This window comes from Ornithorhynchus anatinus, chromosome 3 (genome assembly GCF_004115215.2).
Source record: "Ornithorhynchus anatinus isolate Pmale09 chromosome 3, mOrnAna1.pri.v4, whole genome shotgun sequence".
Taxonomy (NCBI): Eukaryota; Metazoa; Chordata; class Mammalia; order Monotremata; family Ornithorhynchidae; genus Ornithorhynchus; species Ornithorhynchus anatinus.
In genome coordinates this window covers 124,050,051-124,072,947 of record NC_041730.1, presented here as the reverse complement: position 1 = coordinate 124,072,947, position 22,897 = coordinate 124,050,051, and the positions used below count along the sequence as shown (strand labels likewise).

General features: G+C 53.1%; 1 protein-coding gene across 2 annotated transcripts in view; it reads right to left on the bottom strand.

Moving 5' to 3' along the window:
- The window catches only part of CRTAC1 (cartilage acidic protein 1), a 156,054-nt gene extending 145,445 nt beyond the window's left edge, over positions 1–10,609 (bottom strand). For both annotated transcript variants that reach the window (XM_029060567.2, XM_029060566.2), the window contains exon 1: positions 10,515–10,609. In XM_029060567.2, the coding sequence (XP_028916400.1) occupies positions 10,515–10,523 (9 nt within the window). In that variant the 5' untranslated portion in view covers positions 10,524–10,609. The remainder of the gene's footprint in view (positions 1–10,514) is intronic.
- Between the last annotated feature and the right edge of the window lie 12,288 nt (positions 10,610–22,897).

Below are 22,897 nucleotides of genomic sequence, written 5' to 3'. Positions count from 1 at the left end.
GCCTCAGTTACCTCATCTGTAAAATGGGGATTAAGACTGTGAGTCCCATGTGGGATGTAGACTGTCCAACTTGAGTAACTTGTGTCTGGCCCAGCATTTAGGACAGTGCCTAACACACAGTAAGGCCTTAAGAAATAGCTTTTAAAAAAAGGAAACTAGAGGCCCCGGTCTCCTCCAGTGGTTGATTCTGGACAGGTCTGACTGATGGTTCTAATTACAGATCAGGATGATTGATCAGAAGGCAGTGAGAAGCAGTCTGGGACTGGTGAGTAGCAGAGTACGGATAGAGAAACCTGCCCTAAGGAAGAATACCTCGGACCCGAGGAGGAGGAGGAGGGGAGAGGATGCCCAGGGAAAGGAAACTGACCTCACTGAAGCCACTGGAGAAGTCTGAGCTGCCCCTCAACTGGGGGACAAGCCCAAGGCCCTGTCCCAGTTACAGATACCCAGAGGGGCAGATCTGGGTCGTGTGGACCTTGTTAAATTCTCTCCTATTCGGAAAAGCCTTGGGATGAACCCATATAACTCCAGATCACCTACAGTCTGGTGGGGCCCCAGGAGTTTGGGTCTCTTCTAAGGTAAGGTCCCCGGATCAAGGTCGAAGCACACAAGTCCCCAAGAACCCCACTGATGAACAATGCCTCCCCTCCTGACACTTCCTCTTCTTCCTCCTCCACTTCCTCCTCCTCCCCCCAGGATAAACCTTCCATGAAGACACCCATCCTCCGGGCCATCTGCTCCTGGAGCTCTTTCTGAAGTATAACACCCAACCTCGAGGCACTCTTATTTGGGGAAGAATCACACACGCACACACTTAAAGTCCTATGTCCCCAATCTGGATCAAACCTCCTCTATTCCTGCTCACATGAACCCACTCCTGGAATTTTCAATCCATCACTGGGACTGGGGAGGCTGAAACAGAAGCAAAGGACAGAGTTTCTGCCCTCAAGGGATTACAACCTAATGCTCACAAACCCTGGACTTTCTCCCCACTCTTGGATACTTCTGACAGTCCACCACCCTAGAATATCTGCTTCTTAGAAAAACTCTCCTTGATGCATTCATTGCCCTCTCCCATGCTCTCCTGTGTAACATCCTGGTCCCCTGCTCATTTTCAGTGAGTTAGAGCCAGCCTTTCCTATACTTGGAGACAGTTATCACATCAGCCCTCAGCTTCCTCTTTGCCAAATGAAACCATCTCACTTTAACCTTTCCTTTAAGGTCTGATTTTCCGATCCTTGCATCATTTATGTTCCGCTCCTTAAAGTCTCCTCCCCATTCGCCACCTGCCAAGTCTTTTAAAAAGGACTAAGTAGATCCATTAAGCGACGCACCCCGAGTCTCCTGCTTATTTCCTGGAGGCTTTTGGACGGGGTCTCTCGATCTTCTGACTCTTCGTCAAAGGCTCACACCCACTGGCTCTGCTGCCACCAGGTGCTGAGAGAGATAACGCACAGGAGAGAATTTCTAGAAGGATGGTTTAGTGGAGCTGAAGCTACATATTGAGCTCGGGATTTCAGTCTGGAAGCAGCCAGTGCTTTCACCATACCAGGAAGAGTTTTGGCATCAACAGTGTCTGGAAGGAAGATGAGCATGAAAAATAGCAACCCACTTCCAGAGAGACCACATGGCTAAAGACAACAACTAAATAGACAGGATTTCCCTTTAAAGTGAGGAAGAAGGCGGGTGGATCTCGAGGGCTGAACATTGGAACAGGGGCAAGGACTCCTGGGTTCTAGCTCTGGTTCTACTGCCAGGTTGTTTTGGGAACTAGGAGAAGCTCCTTTCCCTCTTGGTCCGTCAATGTTCTCCCCTGGAGATTACAACCCAGTCCCCTCTGAGATCACGCTACAGTAACTTCTTACTGGTTAGCCTATTTTCGCTAAGTCTCCCGGTAGAAACACCTGGTTCCTCTCAGAAACGGACATTTTTTGGCCATTATCTGATGAAGCACCAAGCTCCTCACCAGAAAGTTGGATTAGTTTGGGGAGCTGTTCTGGACTGGGCCCACTGGTGAAGGCTTAGGAGAACCAGCGTGGCCTAATGGATAGAGCATGGGCCTGGGAGTTAGGAAGGACCTGGGTTTGAATCCCAAACTCCACCACCTGTCTGCTCTCTGACTTTGGGCAAGACACTTAACTTCTTTGTCCCTCAGTTACCTTCTCTGTAAAATGGGAATTAAGACTGTGAGCCCTCTGTGGGACAGAGACCTGATTACCATGTATCTACCCCAGTGCTTAGAACAGTGTGGGGCACATAGTAAGCACTTAAATATCATTAAAAAAGGCATGAATACCCACAAGACAATATGAATTCCTTGGAAACTAAGAAAGGGGCTCCAGGGAAAATGACCCAATCTCTTCAGTGGACACCTTGGAACCTCTGTCAGACAGGGGTCTCAAAACCAACTCCCAAAGAAAACTATATAACCAACTCCCCAAGCCACCTGGTGCTTCTGGGGAGAGTTTCCTAGAAGGGCGTTCCCAAACTTCAGTGGGTGTAGGACCCCTCCGAGTGTCGCACCTGGAGAGTTTCCAGTGCTTACCAGGCCCGACTACGGGAGGGAGAGTCAAGCAGAGGCCTATCCATTCCATTCCTAGCTGGGGCAGTGGCTAACGAGTGGAAGGCAATCCGCTACAAGTCAAAACTCACCCGTGCTGGGCAGCAGCGGCAAGGGAGAGAGTCAAGGGCGGAGACTCAAGTTTACTGTACCGAAAGAGGCAATGGTAAACCACTTCCATATTTTTACCAAGAAAACTCTGCGGTTACCAATCTACCAGAACGATTGCAGATGGAGGTGGGGCATTCTGGGAGAGCTGTGTCCATGGCGTTGCTATGGGTCAGAGACGACTCCACAGCATAAGAAAAGACATTGGGTGTAGGGTGTGGTTAGACAGGCATCTCAGTATGATCTTTTCAGAGGGTTGAGTATCAAAGACTCAGGAGGAAGAGTAATATGGGAGAGAGAGAGAGAGTTAGCAAAACCATTTAAGGACGTGGTAAAATTCAGCCTCAGATAATACCTCCTCCCAGCTGAAAAGTGGGAACTTATTGCTGAGGACAGAATTGCATGGTGCACTGCCGTCAAAAGGGGAGTGACTCTCTTCGAGCAAATGCTCGTTAAGGAAGGCGACAAGGAATCAAGAGAGAAAACAGTGCCAGGAGCTGCCAACACCAAACACGACAACACAGGAAGGGGTAGGTTTTAGGGTATGCATCGTGGCCAGGACTGCTGATTCTACCTTCGCCTTTTCAGACACACATATATGCACTCATAAGTGCGCTTCAAGGCCAGTAGTGTCTTCTTCGAATACAAAGGACAACTAAATAGAGAGCTAGAGAAATCTTTTCAGGGCCAAGGAGTAGGAGGTCATGGAGGGAAGTGGGGATGAGCAAGGTAAAGAGGAGGATAAAGATGCATTAACTGGGAGGCTGGGGGGGGTGGAAAAACTTGGGTATGGAAATTGTTATCTGGAGAAGAAGGAATAATCTGCTAAATTTGGCAATATGCTGGCAAGTCCTTCTCACAGAAGAAATCTGGGACTCACTGTAGGCTGCAAGGACCAGCAGAGAGGATCAGAAGGAACTGAGGAGCTCCACGAATGTCCTAGCGAGACATCTTTGAAATCAGAGATCTCAACGAAGATTCAGGGTGGGTGAAGGAGGATGGGAGAAAGGGACAGCCGTTTGATGGTGGAGACATATTAGGTTGTAATAATAATCATTTGAATAGCAATTAGGGTATTTATTAGGCACCTATCATGTGCCAAAGCATTGCCCCAAGCACTGGGGTTGGTACAAGACAATCGGATGGGACACAATCGCCCGTGCAGCTCTTTTGTTTTTTTCATGGTAATAATAATGTTGGTATTTGTTAAGCGCTTACTATGTGCAGAGCACTGTTCTAAGCGCTGGGGTAAACACAGGGGAATCAGGTTGTCCCACGTGGGGCTCACAGTCTTAATCCCCATTTTACAGATGAGGGAACTGAGGCACAGAGAAGTTAAGTGACTTGCCCACAGTCACACAGCTGACAAGTGGCAGAGCTGGGATTCGAACTCATGAGCCCTGACTCCAAAGCCCATATTTCATTCAATCGTATTTATTGAGCGCCAACTGTGTGCAGAGCACTGTACTAAGCACTTGGAAAGTACAATTCGGCAACAGATAGAGACAATCCCTACCCAACAACAGGCTCACAGTCTAGAAAGGGGAGGCAGACAACAAGACAAAACAAGTAGACAGGCATCAGTAGGATAGACAGACATCAATAGCGTGTTGTGAAGTGCTTCGTGACAGACATCGTTCTAAACGCTGGGGTAGACACAAGCTGATCAGGTTGGACACAGTTCATGTCCCTCATTCATTCAGTTGTATTTACTGAGCTCTTTAGTGTGTGCAGAGCGCTGTACTAAGCACTTGGGAGAGTACAATGTAATAATAAATGGACACATTCCTGTCCACAACAAGCTTACAGTCTAGAGATGGGGCTCACAGTCTCAATCCCCATCATACTGATGAGGAAACTGAGGCACAGAGAAGTCAAGTAACTTGCCCAACGTCACACAGCAGGCAAGTGGTGGTGCTGGGATTAGAACCCGGGTCCTTCTGATTGCCAGACTTGTGCTCTCTCCAATTGACCACACTGCTCCTCTACTGAGTCTTTGTCTGATGCTTTTATCACCAAATCACCTTACACTGGCTATTTTTATTGACTTCCCACAACATTCCGTGAGGTAGGGTTCAGGTATTATTATCCCCATTTTACAGCTGGGGAAACTGAGGCTTGGGGAGGTTAAGTGTCTTGCCCAAGGACACATAGTGAATGGGTGGCAGAGCCGTGATTAGAACTCAGGGCCTCTGATTTCCAGGGCTGCAGCTTTCCCACTATGCCACACTGCCTCCCCGGTGCAACCATTTCCCTGCACACAATCAGCACATTCTCCTCTTTCTGAGCTCTTTGCTTCTTATCACCTCAATTGTCATCAGGGACATTTCTACTTTGGGGAAAAGCAAGGAATTATGTTACCCCTTTCCTCGTCAACTGCACTGAAGTCCTTTCATCTTGTAATTGTTAATGGAGAGGGAGAGAAGGAGAGATCACAAGAGCCCTCAAGAGGATCACAGGATAAATAAGTTAGAGAACTACCAAGTACAGGATAGCGTAGAAAGTAGGCGTCAGTCCTTCTCTCAGGTTCATCACTGCCACATCATTGTGTGCACCAAGTTCCCCCCGTTCTGGACCTCAATTCCCCGCCAGGGTAGAGTCCAAGATACCCGGTGTCTCAGAGAGATGAGTGGATCATGTCCTATGGATTTCTTCCTCAACCTCTGCAGGGGTTACTGAAAACTAACTTGGCCCACGCTGAATTCTTCATACGAAAGGCTGAGCACCGAAATGAAAGATGCCACGTTGCTATTTCCAGAAAAAGCCAGTTCCTAGAGACCGGTGGAGAAGGAGAGGGAGAACACCTGGAAAATACCTAAACATGGGCTTATTTTACCCCAGTCACATAGCCAATCAACTTCAATCTGTTCGACGATTATCACCGGTGCTGTAAAATTGGGTGGAGAAGGAACGGCACTACAGAGTGGGCTGTAGTTTGGTGACACTTGTGGGTCGGAAAGCGCTTCACTAACACAACTGTCAATGCAGTTCAGAATTGATTTTCTACCCAAACGAGACAGAAAAATGGGCGAGGGGAGGGTGCCGTGGACCGACCAAGCCCCGGCCGCCTCGGTCGTTTCTTCCCTAAAGCGGCACCTTAGCGGTCAAGTGGCAGAGCCCAGTGGCCTCTGGATTTCTCCCTCCCGGCTCCCGTCTGTTAATGAAAGAAGAGTTGTGAAGGAAGGAGCCCCCCAGTTTCGCTCTTCAGGAGCCCATGGTTTCCCCCTGCAATTCCATTCTCTGCCAACGAGATGCACCCTCTCCTAGGTTACTTCCTCAGACTCCTATGACCTTGTCACTGTACTTGTCGGGTGCAAACAAAGATAAGAGAACCTGGAAACAACAGGAAGGGTCATTTTACACTCTCTGCACTCAGGATTCTTCTGTGGCTAATTAAAGTAATATGTCAAAACGTCCCTTGAAAGAGATCTTTAAGAATATGCCCGTTAAGTAAACAAGGTTTTACTAATTAATAACACTCTTCCCCATTCTTCACTCGAGTGCAGTGCAGGGCTTTCTCTCTCCCACCAGAGAGCCGGCAGGGCTGAGGAAGGTGCAGTGTGGCAAAGTTTCCAGCCAAACTCCCTTTCCCATCTGGATTGGGACAGAGCCAGTCATCTGGCTACTCTGCAGCTCACCGTTTCTCCTCTGGATGTTGATCAGGTTTCCTGGGCTGGAACCACCATGCGGGGACTGGAATTTTTCCAAAAAGTAAATGCTTTGTCTCCCAAGAAGCCAACAGGTTTCTTTCAAGGAAAAACCCCACAGCCCTCCATAAATAAATACATTTTTTGGCTTTTGAAGTTCATATTTTTTGGCTTTTCTTCTACAGAGGAATCACTTTGGCACAGAGGCAGCCCTCCCTCTTCCCCCGCCCCTCTCTCCTGTGAGACCTAAAGAGTTACTGATAGAAAACTGGAGATCTAGAGATGGGAAGTGACTTATCTGAGATCTCACAGCAAGTCACTGGCGGAGCCAGGAATAGAACCGGGTTCCCAGTTCCTTCTGCCCTGCTCTATCCATAAACCAATTGTCTCTGCCTTTAAACTCAGCGCCGCAGTGGTGATGATTACTGCTTCAAGCCACAGCCAAGGGCTCAAGAAAAGCTGAAATTATCAAGAGAAGAAAGTTGATTGTACTTCAGCGATCACTGGTCCGAGACTCCTCTAGCCCGTAGAGCACGACTTCGGCTGAGGGGAGGAGAAGACCCTCAGGAATTTGACCCCCTCAAATTTCTATGACGCTAAGTGTAGATTGGGATTCGTATCCCTCGACTGTGGGACAGACGCTTTCAGGCCTGGATTTATGTATCCTAAAGAAACCAAGAGGAGGGCACTAGCTGGGCATGTAAACCGTCTCTGCAGGAAGAGGGGGGCTTGGTGAGCACAGACATCGTCAGCATTCTTATATCACCGTGCTCCCGGGAAACCTTTTCCCAGCAGAAAAATCCTTCACCAGGAATCAATAGTACAATGCTTTCCCTCACATCCTGAGTGCAGGTGGGGTCTGAGTAATTCCCCCCCCCCCCAAATAAGAATGGCCGTGGCAGAAGGGAACCCCCTCAAAGGATCCCTGCCCATGTCCCTGGGCCCCAAAACAGGGGCTGGCTTTCTCCAGCTTCTTCACCTCCACCCTCTGGCTTTCTCTGACTGGGAGGAAGTGGACCCTCAGAACTGAACACTAGGCCTTAGCTTTGAGAATCCATCCTGAGAGCAGAAGAGGAGGAGATAATCTCTCTGGCGTGTGTGATGGGGCTGGGGGAGGGATTGAGGGGTCCTCAACCCCAGCTGAGCAGGCAAATTCACCAGAAAGCCAGTGTCAACAAGAGATCAGCCTAGTGCTCATGATAACTGCCTTGGGCCCATAATCAACACCGGGATCAAGACTGGAAGCCGTAGGCTGGCCGGCCTCATCCAAGTCATCCCTGGGCAAATATGGCACCCAAACCTGAGGGGACTTCCGTTACGGACTTCCCAAGCCTTGTTTCGGAAGGGAAGCTTTAGAGGATTCTGCTCTCTCCTCTCACCTTGTAAGTTCTGGAATCTCCAGTGGGAAGTGCCCATCTCATGCTTCAGGGCCTAAGGGAACCTAAAGAAGTGGTACACTACAGAAACTGGAGTTGGGACTCCCCAGTGCGGTTTGGGGTTCATTCATTCATTCATTCAATAGTATTCATTGAGCACATACTGTGTGCAGAGCACTGTGCTAAGCCCTTGAGAAAGTACAATACAACAATACACAGACACATTCCCTGCCCGGGGTTGTGGGAGTCATCTCAGGAGTGGAAAACTAAGGCAGAAAGTCCAGATTTTTTAAAGGGAAAATGGGGACATCCTGCTCTGAAAGTTAGGATTTTTCAGGAAGCCTGGGTGGTTCTTTAAAGTGGGGACAACCGATCACCCTAGGTTAGGACCCAAGAAGCTCTATCCTTGGGTGTGATGACCAGAGAAGCAGGCCAGAGTGGCAGCATCTTCAAGTCCACGTGTCGGTTTCCCCGCTTACTGAACCCTTAAAAGGACTAGATGCAAAAACTGACGAGGTAGGGGAAGGCTCCCAGAGCCCTCTGCCGGGGCAAAGCCCCTCTAAAATTCCCAGATCTGCACGGTAATGGTGGGTGTGGGCAGATTAGCTCCTGAGAATCCTACAGATCACAGTGCGGTAGCTCACTCAATCACAGAAGAGACCTCCCGCCCACATCTCTGATCTTTGGAGCCAACCCCCGAAACAGCAGGGCACCAAATCACGGCAGGTGTGACCAGACGTAGACATTAGGAGTCACGGGACCTGACGGGCGTCTCTCTGTGCAGGTCCCCAGTGGGATACCCAGAAGATGTCGGTTCCGGACACAGGAATCGACCGGGGGCTAGGGAGTTTCGTTCTTTAGAGGCTTTTCGGACAGAGAGTTAACGCCCGCTCACCGACTCCGGTGGACGCGGCCTGGCCCGGAGCATAGAACACCTAGCGGTGACCAGGAATGGGATGCGGGGAACAGGATACCCTTACGAACCATCTGCCACCCAGTGAGTCTCAGGTCAGGAGAGATGGCGAAGATTACGCCCTCCCTTTCTCCCTCCCTCCTTCCGTCCCTCCCAAATGCAGATCTCCCTAGAGTCCATCTCCATAGGAGGGCACCGGGCCAGGAAACGGAAACCTGGCCCGGGAGTTAGGCCGGGAGTGATACCCCAAATTCTTTCCCACAGACTCTTGGCTACATTTCAGAACTTACTGGGAAAAGGGGTTTTTCTTTATCAAGCTAATCAATCATGAAAAATCGTATAGACACGAGCCATCGTTTAACATGACTCGCTGCCCTCTCTCCACCCAGCGTCTCCTACTCTGATTAACGCTTGAGTCCCAGATTGGCTGAATGCAGCTGAATTCATCTCCCCTCCTGGTTTTAGAATAAGACATCTCCATCTCTGGGAAGGGAAAACACGGGAGGGGGGGAGCACATGGCCCAGAACCGGCCTGCAGAAGGGGAGAGGCGCCAACGCTCGTTCCCCTTCCCTTCCTGAGAGCCTTGACCCTCAGCGTCCCGTACCTCTGAAAGTCACGCGGGGTGCCTCGGGCATCCTCTCCCGGGACCGGGAGGGAACCTGTGAAGGTGAGCCAAGAACTCCTGCCCAAGCAGAAGCTTTTCCTCTGGCCCCTCCCTCCCATCCCACTGCCATCATGGCCTCCACCACCTCCTCCTCCCAGTGACCTCACGAGGCCCTTCCCGACCCCCGACCTGTCGCCTGCGGCCCAGGGAGGCGAGCGCGGTCCGGCTCCGATCCGTAGCCTCTCCGGGCCCGGTCCCCAGAGAAGCCCAGCCAGAACTCGAGACACCTCTCCCCCAACCCCAAGTCCTTCGCTCGGGACCGGGGTTGCCCGCAGCGGCCCGTCGGAGCCGAGGACCCGAGACTTCGAATCCTCGGGACCTTCCAACGATCCGGGCCGGGGAGGCCACTTCCCGGCAGCGGGTCGGCTTGCGCCGGCCCGGCCCCCGCCCGCCCCGCCAAGTCTGTAAGGAGCAGCGCCGCTCCCGACCTCGTCTGGGCGGCCCCGATCCGGGCCGAGATGACTCCGGATTCCGCCCCGGGTCCCGACGCAGAAGCGGACCTCGACAACGGACGCACGGCTCGGGAGCCCCGGCACTCCCCCACGGTCCCGTCTCCCCCTCCGACCCCCGACCTCCACCCCCTCCCCCACTGGGGGGGGGGGTGTCCAACTCCGTTTCCCCGGCCCCCTCTACCCCCGCCCTCCGAGCCAGGACGCCCCTCGGTCCGGGGAGCGGAGCCCGCGTCGGGGGGCCCCGGGAAGCGGCGGGGCGTGGAGTCGGTTGCCGGCGGCCCTCCGTCACGCCCGCGTCCAGCCTCGGGGAGCTCGTCTTCCCCCCGGGGGGGGGGGGGGGGGGGGCACCGGTCCCGGCCGGCTACTCCGGTTGGCCGGAGGCCCCGACACCTTGACCGGCGAGGCTCTCGGCCCCACCCCGGGGGACCGAGGCCGTCCTACCTCCCCGGGAAGCCTCCTCTCTCTCTCCTCCTCGTGTCCCCTCCCGTCCCTGGCTCCCCATCCCCAACCCCCTGACCTCCCAAACTCTCCCCCCTCGCCTTCGCTCTCGGGACTCGGGACCTCACCTCCTCTTTCCCCCCTCGGCCTCTCCCCCTCTCGCTCATCTCCCCGCCGGACCTCGAGAGAGACGGGGCCCCGTTCCGCCCGGCGCCCCCGGGGTCCGGGCGTCCCCGGGCCACTCGGCAAGTCGGAGGGCGAAGCCCGGGGGAGGGGACCGGGGCGGAGGGGAAGGGGATGGGGGCCAAACTTTCCCCGGCCCGAGGGCTCGGGGGCGGGGAGGGGGGGTACTCACCGATGCCATCCTCGGCCCCAGCGGGGCGCCGGGGCGAGGGAGGGCTGGGAGCAGGGCGCTCCCCGCCTCGTGGGTCCCGGTGGCCGGTGGCCGGTGGCCGGTGAGCGGCCCCCGCCGCCGCTCCGCTTTATACCATTCCGCCGGAGCGCGCCGGGGCTTATGCGAAGGGCGGGCCGGGGCGGGCGGCCAATGGGAGAGCGGGCCGGGGCGGGGCGGGGCCGGGCCGGCCAATGGGGAGGCGGCGAACCTGAAAAGGGGGGGAAAACGGGCCTGATTTAGGAGCCGGGATTGCGGCGGCGTCGAGGGAGGGCGGCGACCCCGGCCCGACGGGAGGCTCGCCGCCGCCCCTCACCTCCGGCGGCCCGATGGACCAGCCTCCCTTCCCTCCCCTCCATCCCCGCCGTCCCCTCCATCCCTCCCCCCCGAGCCGTCCCCCAGAGGTCTCCGGACCCCCCGGGGGAGGCCAGTCGGTGCGTGTTGGGGGGGAGAGGAGGGGGGTCCCCTCCGGCCACGGACAAAGGCGCGGAGCCGCAGCTCTGTCCCGTCCCTCCCACCCCCCCCCCCCCCCCCCCCCCGCAGATAAGGATTCCCGAGGCCGGGAGCCCGGACCGTCCGGAGCGCTGATGGCCACGGTCCGCGCTGCGGAGCCCCGGCGCCCGGCCGGGTCTTTGGCCCCGGAGGGGACGTGCCGGGGGCTGAGCGGCGGCGGGGAGGGGGCTCCCGGGACCTGCTGAGGATGGAGGGGTGGGGGAGGGGGAGGGAGGGGGGGAGGGGAGGGGAGAGCACCGCCGAAGCCGGCGGGAGAGGAGGAGGAGGACGGGGAGAGGGAGGAGGGGGGCGAGGAAGAGGAGAAGGGAGAGGTGGAGGAGGGTGGGGGGAGGAGGGAAAGAAGGAGGAGGGCAAGGTGGAGGAGGAAGGGGTGAAGGAACAGGAGGAGGGAGGAGGAAGGGGACGAGGAAGGGGAGGAGGAGGAGGAAGAGGAGGAGAAGGTGAGGAGCGAGAGGAGGGAAAGGTAGAGGAGACGGAGGAAAAGGAGGAGGAGGAGGAGGAGGAGGAAGAGGCCGGCTGCGCTCTCCCGAACCCCGCACAGGCCAAGCCCGAGCGAGATCCTCTCCGAGCCTCTCCGGAGCGCGGGGCTGAGCCCAGACAGAGCCCGCAGCCGCCCGGCCCCGCCTCCCCGCCTCCCCGCCTCCCCGCCCGCGGCGAGGCTTCCCCGGCCCGGCCCCGCCCGGCCCGCCTGGCCCTCCTTCCCTCTCTCCATCCCTCCCTCCATCCCTTCCTCCATCCCTCCGTCTGTCCCTCCCTCCATCCCCCCTCCATCCTCCCTCCGTCTCTCTCTCCATCCCTTCCTCCATCGCCCCTCCATCTCTCTCCCCATCCCTCCCTCCATGTCTCTCTCCATCCCTTCCTCCATCTCTCTCCCCATCCCTCCCTCCATGTCTCTCTCCATCCCTTCCTCCATCTCCCCTCCATCTCTCTCTCCATCCCTCCCTCCGTCCTTCCCTCCGTCCCTCCTTCCGTCCCTCCCTCCGTCCCTCCCTCCGTCCCCGCGCCGCCCACGGCCCCCAGCCCTCTCTCCGGGATCGGCACGCTTCCACGGGGATCGGAGGGGTTTATTTATTTATCATTTCTCCGACAGAAGGAGTCGGAACTGGGAAATGCACCAAGAGTTGGTAGGAGGGGAGCTAGATTAATTTTCCACTTAAGCCCATTTAAACCTCGTGACTAAACCCGGAGGGGACTATCTGCTCTTTTGGGCATCCTAGAGTTCACTTCGAGACGGATCAGCGGGCCTTTCAACTCCTACTGGAACCTTTCGTGAACCATCCACCCCGCCCTCCGGCAGGCAAGACCTCTGAGGCCCGAGGCCCGGCTGGGAAGGGGAACTGAACTCATTCAGCCGACCGATTAGATATGCTGAGCACTTACTCTGTGCGGATCGCTATACTAACCTCTCGGAAGAGTACGACCCAACAGATTTAGGCGTCACGGTCCCCGTCTACAAGGAGTTTACGGTCTCTCGAACGTAACCTGGTCCGTCTCTAGACCGTAAATAGGCAGGGAGCGTGTCTGTTAATGCCGTTGTATTGAACTCGCCCCAGCACTTAGTACGGTGCCCTGCACATAGTAAGCGCTCCGTAAGTACCACTGACTGATTGACGGGGGTGGGCAGAAATTAAAATAAATCACAGATAGGTACGTAAGCGTTGTGGGAACGAGGGTGGGATGAAGAGCGGATGGAGGTTCACATCAAATGCATGATCGGTGAAGTCTGTTCCCTTCGACTGTCTGCTAAAGGCAAGGGCAGACCGAGACCGATCCTCGTTCTGACCCCCGAGAGGGAGAAGGGAATATCTGTGGATTCGTAGTTGGCCCGTCATCCCACGGGAGACAGACAGATCTTCAGCCGTCACTCACAGCCCCAGAAAGCTGGACGGCGGGAGTTGACGAGGGAACCTTCGTCGGAGGGAGCCAGATCCGTGGTGGGCAAGAAGGGCGGTTGTACGGAAGCAGCGTGGCCTAGTGGCGAGACCACGGGCTCGGGAGTCAGAGGATGTGGGTTCTAATCCCTCCTCCGCCACTTGTCTGCTGTGTGACCTTGATGCTACTGATGCCTGTTTCCTTGTTTGGCTCTCTGCCTCTCCCCTTCTAGACCGTGAGCCCGTTGTGGGCAAAGATTGTCTCTCTTTGTTGCTGAATTATACTTCCCAAGCGCTTAGTACAGTGCTCTGCACACAGTAAGCGCTCAACAAATACGATCGAATGAATGACCTTGGGCAAGACGCTTGGCCTCTCTGGGCCTCAGTTACCTCCTCTGTAAAATGGGGATGAAGACTATGAGCCCCACGTGGGACGGGGGACCGTGTCCGACCTGATTGCCTTGAATCAACCCCAGCGCTTAGAGCAGTGCCTGGCACGTAGTAGGCGCTTAACACATACCATTATTATTACCGTGCCAAGAATGGACTCTTTCGGGTTCCTGAGTTGGCCACTCTGCTCTGACTCTGGAGTGGAAAGCATTAAAAGCCTTGGGAAACTCAACTCCCTACAGCTCGGTCCTTGTCGAGTCGACCCCGGGCAGTACACTGCAAGAACCGGCTGACCCTTGAGATCCTTGCACCGTATCTGTCCCGCCAAAGCTCCCCAATCAGACCCATATTCACCGCTCAGTTGGGCAGCGGCGTCTGATAATAATTAGCTACTTTCGCTCAATCCCGGAGCATTTGAGCACACCTTTCCTGGCTCCTTTCTCACCTCCCTCTCCGCTGTGCCAAGTCGTAAGCAGCAGCTGCAGAGTTTTGCCTCATCTAGACCCCCGTCAGATTTAGTAACCGGCCCTGTAATTATCAACATTACCTATATAGAGTTGTCTACGATCTTTGCACAAAACACTCCATAATATTATCGCGCCGTCCCGCAACCACCCGGGTAAGAATTCAACGAACCTGTAGGGAAAATAAAGGATTAAGCTGAAACCTTTATTCCAGGAGGCTCTCCGGGGAATCCAGCCGGGATTCACTGCAAGACCTGATGGGGCACGTGAACATGCCAAGAAGAACTGGCCCCATCCAGCTGCTCATCCCTCATTTTCCTCTTCCCCGCTTCACAACCAGCACGAGCATCTTGACATAATCCCTTTTCCGAATCACCACCTTTGTTCTGTGTCCTCCCTGCTGACCGGCTTATAGCAGAGGCGCCGGCTTGGATTCCAACTGCAAGAGTGACTAGAAGGGGCAGTTGCCCCACATGTCGCATCCTCGGTATCAATCAACTAATGGTACTTACCGAGTGCTTACTATATGCAGAGCACTGTACTAAGCGCTTGGAAGAATACGGCACAACAGAGCTGGCAGATGTTTTCCTGCCCACGACGAGCTTACGGTCTCATCCACAGATGTTCCTTTTCCCCCTCAGCGTTCCGAACAAGGATCGGTCTTGGTCTGGTCTTGCCTTCAGCAGACGGTTGAAGGGTGCAGACTTCACTGATTATGGATTTGATGTGAATCTCCATTTGATGTTCATCCCACCCTCGTTCTCACAGCGCTTTGGGTATATAATCCATGATTTATTTTAATTTCTGCCTCCTCCTCTAATCATTCGATCAATGGTATTCATTGAGAGCTTACTATGTGCAGAACACTGTACTAAGAGCTTGGGCAATTTCAATACATCAGAATTAGCAGACACATTCCCTGCCCATAAGGATTTTACAGTCTAGAGACTGTAAACTCCTGTGGACAGAGAACTTGTCTAGCATCTCTGTTGAAATAATAATAATAATAATGGTGGTATTTGTTAAGAAATTACTATGTGCAGAGCACTATTCTAAGCGCTGGGGTAGATACAAGATAATCAGGTTGTCCCACGTGGGGCTCACAGTCTTCATCCCCATTTTCCAGATGAGGGAACTGAGGCCCAGAGAAGTGAAGTGACTTGCCCAGTCGCACAGCTGCTAAACGGCAGAGCCGGGGTTAGAACCCATGACCTCTGACTCCCAAGCCCGGGCTCTTTCCACTGAGCTACTCCGCTTCTCAACCAGAAGCGGTGTGGCTTAGTGGAAAGAGCACGGGCTTGGGAGTCATTTCAGCTCCAACGTAAACCTTTCTAGAATTGCCCTTCAGTACGAAGTCAATACTTACTGATGGTAAGATTATATCCATGGGTGTGGGTTTCACCCTTCCAATGTGATGCACACTTACCCATTACACTTGTAAAAATACGATAGAAAAACAAACACCCCCCCCCAAAACTATGGTACTTGTTAAGTGCTTACTATGTGCCGAACACTGTTCTACACACTGGGGTAGATACGAGTTAGACAATCAGCGTGGCATAGAGCACTGGCCAGAAGGACCAAGGTTCTAATCTCTGCTCTGCCACTTGTCTGCTGCATGACCTTGGGCAAGTCACTTTACTTCTCTGTACCTCAGTTACCTCGTCTATAAAATGGAAATTAAGACCGCGAGCCCCATTTGGGACAGGGACTGCATCCGACCTGATGGATGACCTTGTATTTACCCCAGAGCTTAGAACAGTGCTTGGCGCATAGTAAATGCTTAACAGATACCATCATTATTATTGTTATCAGGTTGGACACGGTCCCTGACCCACATGGAGCTTGCGGTCTTAATGCCCATTTTACGGATGAGGTAAGTGAGGCACAGAGATGTGAAGTGATTTGACCAAGGACACATAGCAGACGTGGCTGAGCTGGGATTAGAACCCGGGTCCTTCTGATTCACAGGCCTGTGCTCTATCCACTAATTTTACTGGCCCCAGACATTCAGGTTGTGATCCAAATAGCACAGTATGGTTGAAGGGGGAGAGGAGATAGTAAAAAGAGCTCAGACGACCAGTTTCTCCCCAAACCGCCACCAGCAGGAGAGCCGAGCATGGCAACAGACTCCCTTCACTGCCTGTCACCCCTTCCCTTCCATCAGAGATCTTTCATTTTTGTTTTTTCCTCGGGCCTTTCCCCCCCGCCCCCACCCACCTCATCTCGGTCTCCATGAAACATCCATCACTTGCAGAGCTTTGCCGAAGAAACAGCATCATCTGTATCCTCCATATTTCTGAGTGCCTTTCTCCTTGGAATGTAGAGCACTTTAGGGAAAATCACCAGGTAGGAAGAGGCCTGGGAGTAGCCTCCCCATTAGAGAAGTGGGGAAACTGAAGCTGCAAAACTCAAGAGTACATTGTCTCGGATCAAAAATTGCAAAACAGTGAAAGAGTAAGGACTATTTCCTTATCCTTATCCTCACATCCTTATCCTTAGAGAAGCGGCGTGGCTCAGTGGAAAGAGCCTGGCTTTGGGAGTCAGGGGTCATGGGTTCGAATCCCCGCTCTGCCACTTAGCTGTGTGACTTTAGGGAAGTCACTTCACTTCTCTGCGCCTCATTTCCCTCATCTGTAAAACGGGGGTAAAGACTGTGAGCCTCACGTGGGACAACCTGATGACCCTGTAAATCTCCCCCAGCGCTTAGAACATAGTAAGCGCTTAACAAATACCAACATTTTTAAATTTTTATCCTGAAGATAAAGGAAACAGCTAAGAAGTGATAAACCTTTGGGACTGTAAACAAGTTGGTAATCAACTAAGCAGTAGGAATGGAGACTTCTCCGGACTGTTGAGAGGTTGCTCTCCTCACCTTGCCGCCCTGTCCTCTCTTCCCACTCTCGATGATCAGGTCTCCGCTCTCAACTCCACCCTCGCTACTCATCTCGACTCTCTCGCCCCCCTTTCCCTCCGCCGCTCTCGCTCCACTAACCCACGGCCCCGGATCGCCTCCTCCGTCCGCCTCCTACGCTCCTATGCTCGAGCTGCGGAGCGCTGCTGGCGAACGTCCAAGCACCGAGCCGACCTCACACGCTTCAAATTCATCCTTTCCTGCCTTAACTCTGCCCTCTCCTCCGCCAGGCAAAGCTTCTTCTCCTCCCTCATCGACACCCATGCCCATCACCCCCGCCGATTGTTCCGGACCTTTAACTCTCTCCTTAGGCCCCCTGTTCCTCCCCCTCCCCCATCTCTCACCCCCAATGATCTGGCCACCTATTTCCTCATGAAAATCAACACGATCAGGTCTGAGCTCCCCAGAGTCACCCCTCCGCTTCTCCCCTCCCCCCCACCGACCCCCTCCCCAACTTTCCCATCCTTCCCTGAAGTATCCTCAGAGGAGATCTCCTCCTTCCTCGTGAGTGCCACCCCCTCCACCTGCGCCTCGGACCCCATTCCCTCTCATCTTATTAAAACCATCGCCCCTGCCCTCCTCCCTTCCTTAACTTCTATTTTTAACCACTCAATCTCCAAGGGCTCCTTCCCCTCTGCCTTCAAACACGCCCACGTCTCCCCCATCCTAAAAAAACCCGCTCTCGACCCCACTTCCCCCTCCAGTTATCTCCCTATCTCCCTACTACCCTTCCTTTCCAAAATCCTAGAACGAGTCGTCTACAATCGATGCTTAGAATTCCTTAACTCCCATTCTCTCCTAGACCCCCTCCGATCTGGCTTCCGTCCCCTCCGCTCTACCGAGACTGCTCTCTCTAAGGTCACCCGTGACCTCCTTCTTGCCAAATCCAATGGCTCCTACTCCATTCTGATCCTCCTCGACCTCTCTGCTGCCTTTGACACTGTCGACCATCCCCTCCTCCTCTATACCTTATCTCACCTTGGCTTCACGGACTCCGTCCTCTCCCGGTTCTCCTCTCACCTCTCTGGCCGGTCATTCTCGGTCTCCTTCGCTGGAGCCTCCTCCCCCTCCCATCCTTTAACCGTTGGAGTTCCTCAAGGGTCAGTTCTCGGCCCTCTTCTGTTCTCCATTTACACTCACTCCCTCGGTGAACTCATTCGCTCTCACGGCTTTGACTACCATCTCTACGCAGATGACACGCAGATCTACATCTCTGCCCCTGTCCTCTCCCCCTCCCTTCAGGCTCGCGTCTCCTCCCGCCTCCGGGACGTCTCCACCTGGATGTCGGCCCGCCACCTAAAACTCAACATGAGCGAGACCGAGCTCCTCATCTTCCCTCCCGAACCCGGTCCTCTCCCGGACTTCTCTATCACCGTGGATGGCACGACCGTCCTTCCCGTCTCTCGGGCCCGCGATCTCGGTGTCATCCTTGACTCGTCTCTCTCGTTCACCCCACGCGTCCTATCCGTTACCGAGGCCTGCCGGTCTGACCTTTACAATACCGCCAAGATCCGCCCTTTCCTCTCCACCCAGACGGCTACCTTACCGCTACGGGCTCTCGTTATATCCCGGCTAGACTACCGTGTCAGCCTTCTCTCTGACCTCCCTTCCTCCTCTCTCGCCCCGTTCCGGTCTATTCTTCACTCCGCTGCCCGCCTCATCTTCCCGCAGAAACGATCTGGGCGTGTCACTCCCCTTCTTAAACAACTCCAGTGGTCGCCTATCGACCTCCGCTCCAAACAAAAACTCCTCACTCTAGGCTTCGAGGCTCTCCATCACCTCGCCCCTTCCTACCTCTCCTCCCTTCTCTCTTTCTACCGCCCACCCCGCACGCTCCGCTCCTCTGCCGCCCACCTCCTCGCCGTCCCTCGGTCTCGCCTATCCCGCCGTCGACCCCTGGGTCACGTCCTCCCGCGGTCCTGGAATGCCCTCCCTCCTCACCTCCGCCAGACTGATTATCTTTCCCTCTTCAAAACCCTACTTAAAACTCACCTCCTCCAAGAGGCCTTCCCAGACTGAGCTCCTCTTCTCCCTCTACTCCCTCTGCCATCCCCCCTTTACCTCTCCGCAGCTTAACCCTCTTTTTCCCCTTTTCCCTCTGCTCCTCCACCTCTCCCTTCCCATCCCCACAGCACTGTACTCGTCCGCTCAACTGTATATATTTTCGTTACCCTATTTATTTTGCTAATGAATTGTACATCGCCTTGATTCTATTTAGTTGTCATTGTTTTTACGAGATGTTCTTCCCCTCGACTCTATTTCTCGCCATTGTTCTCGTCTGTCCGTCTCCCCCGATTAGACCGTGAGCCCGTCAAACGGCAGGGACCGTCTCTATCTGTTGCCGACTTGTTCATCCCAAGCGCTTAGTAAAGTGCTCTGCACATAGTAAGCGCTCAATAAATACTATTGAATGAATGTGTTACCTGGAGAAAGCCCCTTGGTACCTGAGCAGTGGATTCCGTCCACTTGTGAATTGTCCAGACATACTTCACATTCACAAATGTCTAACAACTAGACGACCTCATTTGCACCATTCATCAGAATCTTAACACGATTTGGAACAGTTCAATCTCCCGTCAAGAAATAATAGTAATGACTTGGCGTAACTTCATTGCAGTATCACATTTAAGTTTCTGTGGTTTCATTTCTACCTTCTTAGAGTGATTTTCAGGACTCCAAATTGTTGGGGGAAGAATTTACAGCCCCTGCTCTCCCAAATTCCTCCTTTGCAAGGGCAATGAGCCATCTTGAAAGCTGAGTTAATAGTAGTTGCAGTTGTAATAGTCATTTCTTGTTGCAAAGCGCTGTACAGGATGCTGGGATAAACATACAGACGAGAATTAGACACAGTCTTTTGGTTTTGTTTGGTGGCCCCTTATGCAGAAAGTTGCTCCTAATTGAGAAGAGTAGCCCTGGGCGAGCAGGTGTTTCTTCAGTCTAGATTGGGGGGTGCTTGACTGGAGACTAGGAAGAGGACTATCTTCCACTCCAGCGGTGTGGCTACTTGACCCATCCCCCGCTTACTCCCTCCCTCTGCTCTATCCCCTTCCCCTCCCCACAGCTCTTGTGTATATTTGTACATATTTATCACTCTATTTCTTTTATTAATGATGTACATATATCTATGATTCTATTTATCTATTTTAATGGTACTGACGCCTGTCTACTTGTTTTGTTTTGTTGTCTGTCTCCCCCTTCTAGACTGTGAGCCTGTTGTTGGGCAGGGATTGTCTCTATCCGATGCTGAATTGTACTTTCCAAGCGATTAGTAGAACGCTCTGTGCAAAGTAAGCATACAATTGAATGAATGAATGAATGGACTGAGCCAGGGCCAGAGCCATAACTTCGATTTGTGGGAAGGGGTGGGCCAATAATAATCATAATTGTGGCATGCTTAGTTAAGTGCTTAGTATGAACCGAGCACTGTACTAAGCACTGGGTTAGATACAAGATAATCAGGTCAGACACCGTCCCTGTCCCACCTAGGGTCCACATTCTGAATAGGAGCATGAACAGATATTTAACCCCCCTTTTCCAGATGAGGAAACGGAAGCACAGAGAAGATAAGTGACTTGTTCAAGGTCACACAGCAGCAAGTAGTGGATCTGGGATTATAACCCAGTTTCCCCGACTCCCAGGCCCCTGCTTAGGCCATTCTGCTCCTCCAAGGTTCCGAGCTGCAGCAGCAGGTAGCTGTGCTTTTCAAAATCGCTTCCTGCAAAGTGTCTCCGCTGGGGCCGAAGAAATGTTAGCGCCATCCTGCCCCTCGTGCTTCGTCCTTTCCTCTCCTCTCTTCCAGAACATATGTGAGAGGCTGTATGTCTGGGTCGTCTGTATGTCTGGGTCTGCCTGTCTCTGTGTCTTTCAACCCACATAGAGCAATCGTTTTCGCTAGCACAATTAGTACGAGCCATTAGACCGGCATCTTGCGGTTAGATCACTGACGACCTACCCTCTCGCAGCCACCCAACCCTCTGACCCCCTCATCCTCTTGCTTTCTAATCCATCTCCTAGTCGTTCTCCCACTCATTTTGGATCGGGGCTGGCTGCCCTCACTGGGAGCTCACCTAATCCCACCACAGATGTGAGGGCTCCAGAAAATACAGAGGGGCCCTGAGGCTAAGGGTCCCGATCAGCTCTCCCCTCCCTCCCTCACCAGAAAACTGGGTTTAGAGCCTGCAAAGCCGTCCTTCTCAAACTGCTAGACGGACTCCTCTGACATCCAATAAAATAAAGCTGCAGCCTCTTGTCATGTAATTGACCCAGGGAAAACCATAAACAATGCCACTGTGGGCCAGGCAGTGATTCCTCCTGCAGCCCAGGATTCTGTCTGCCAGTGGCAACAGAGTGATCAGAGGAGCCCTCCCTCCATACCCCTCCTGGCGTGAATCCTTTTGTTTAGGGATGCACAGCCTGGCTTTCCCTTCTAAACCCCTAACTTTCTGTCTAATGTCCAATGAGTTTATCTGATGGTGATGATGAAGGTTGCCTGTAGAGCCTGACAGACCAGCCTCATTCCTGGGATTTGAAGGCCTAGAACCTGAGAAAAAGAATGGATAATAGTGCTGGTGGTTTGGGTATTGCCCTTTATACTCTCTTGCCCCTACCAGGCATGTTTCCTAGGAACCTCTCCTAAACCTACTGCTTAAAATGGTCTGCAAACAAACTCCCTAGTCTCACTACCCGCTGTGTGGAAAAGTATTTTCTTTGTTTTGAACCTACCATCTTCAAGCTTCAAAGGGCACTCCTCAGTACTGGTGTTGTGGAATTTGATGAATAATTCCACATTCATCCAGTGAACACTCTTCACGATTTTGTAAATTTCCATCATGTCCCCCATTCAATCTTCATCTTTCTGGGCTGAAAGCAAGCTCACCTTTTCAGCCTGCGTTAATAAAGAAGTTGCTGGTCATCGTTATGGACAGCGTTTTCTGAACGCAGGCCGTGTAGAGAGCGCTGTGTTAGGCACTCCGGAACATACAGTAGCGGTAAAAAGAAGCAGTCCCTGCCCTTGAGGCACTTATCATCTAATAAATAATTAATTACCTCTTTGTTTCAGCATTGGAATTCTAGGGAAGAGGTGCTCTAAGGAAATCAATCAGTCCTATTTATTGAGCGCTTATTATGTGAAGAGCAGTTTACTAAGTGCTTGGAAGAGTACAACACAACAATATAGCGGGCACACTCCCTGTCCACAACGAGTTTATGGCCTAGAGGGTCTTTGGAGGGGTAGAGCCTGGTATGGATGCAGGGGGATGGAGCTTTTGGAGAAATGTGTCTTCTGGGAAAGTGTTCTGTGGAAAGAGGGGGTAGTCCTACCTGTGAGGGATAGTTAAGGGTTGTATATGGGGCGGGGGGGGGGCGGGGAGGGGAGGCGGTTGTTGGTTTTTTAAAATGGTATTTGATAAGTGCTTACAGTGTGCTAGCCACGGTACTAAGTGCTGGGATAGATACAAGCTAATCGGGTTAGACACAATCCTTGTCTTAATCCCTGTTTTACAGATGAGGTAACTGAGGCAAAGAGAGGTTACGTGATTTGCACAAGGTCACACAGTAGACAAGAGGGGGAGCTGGGATTAGAACCCAGGTCTTTTGACTCCCAGGCCTGTGCTCTTTCCAGCAATAAAGGCTAGTGGTAAAGGATTGGAACAGCTTCAGGACTGTGAGAAATGTACAACTGTGAGGGATCCGTCAAGCCCACGATGAACCAATCAGTCCAACAATCTGGTATTTTTTTTGAGTGCTTACTGTGTGCAGAGCACTGTACTAAGCATCTGGGAGAGTACAATACAACAGAGTTGGTGCAACCCGATTAATTTGTATCTACCCCACAGCTTAGAACCGTGCCTGACACAGAGTAACCACTTAACAGATACCATTAAAAAAAAAAAATGGATTGTAGTCACGTTCTCTGACCGCAAAGAGCTCTAGAGCCCTTCCTGTCAGGGTCAGGTGGCAGCAACCAAAACGTTGTTGTTGTCATGCTGTCGAGTCATGTCTGACCCATAGTGACGCCACAGACACATCTCTCCCAGAACACCCCACTTTCATCTGCCATCGTTCCGGTAGCGTAGCCATAGAGTTTTCTTGGTAAAAATACGGAAGTGGTTTACCATCGCCTCCTTCCCCGCAGTAAACGAGTCTCTGCCCTCGACTCTCTCCCGTGCCTCTGCTGCCCAGCACAGGTGAAGTTTG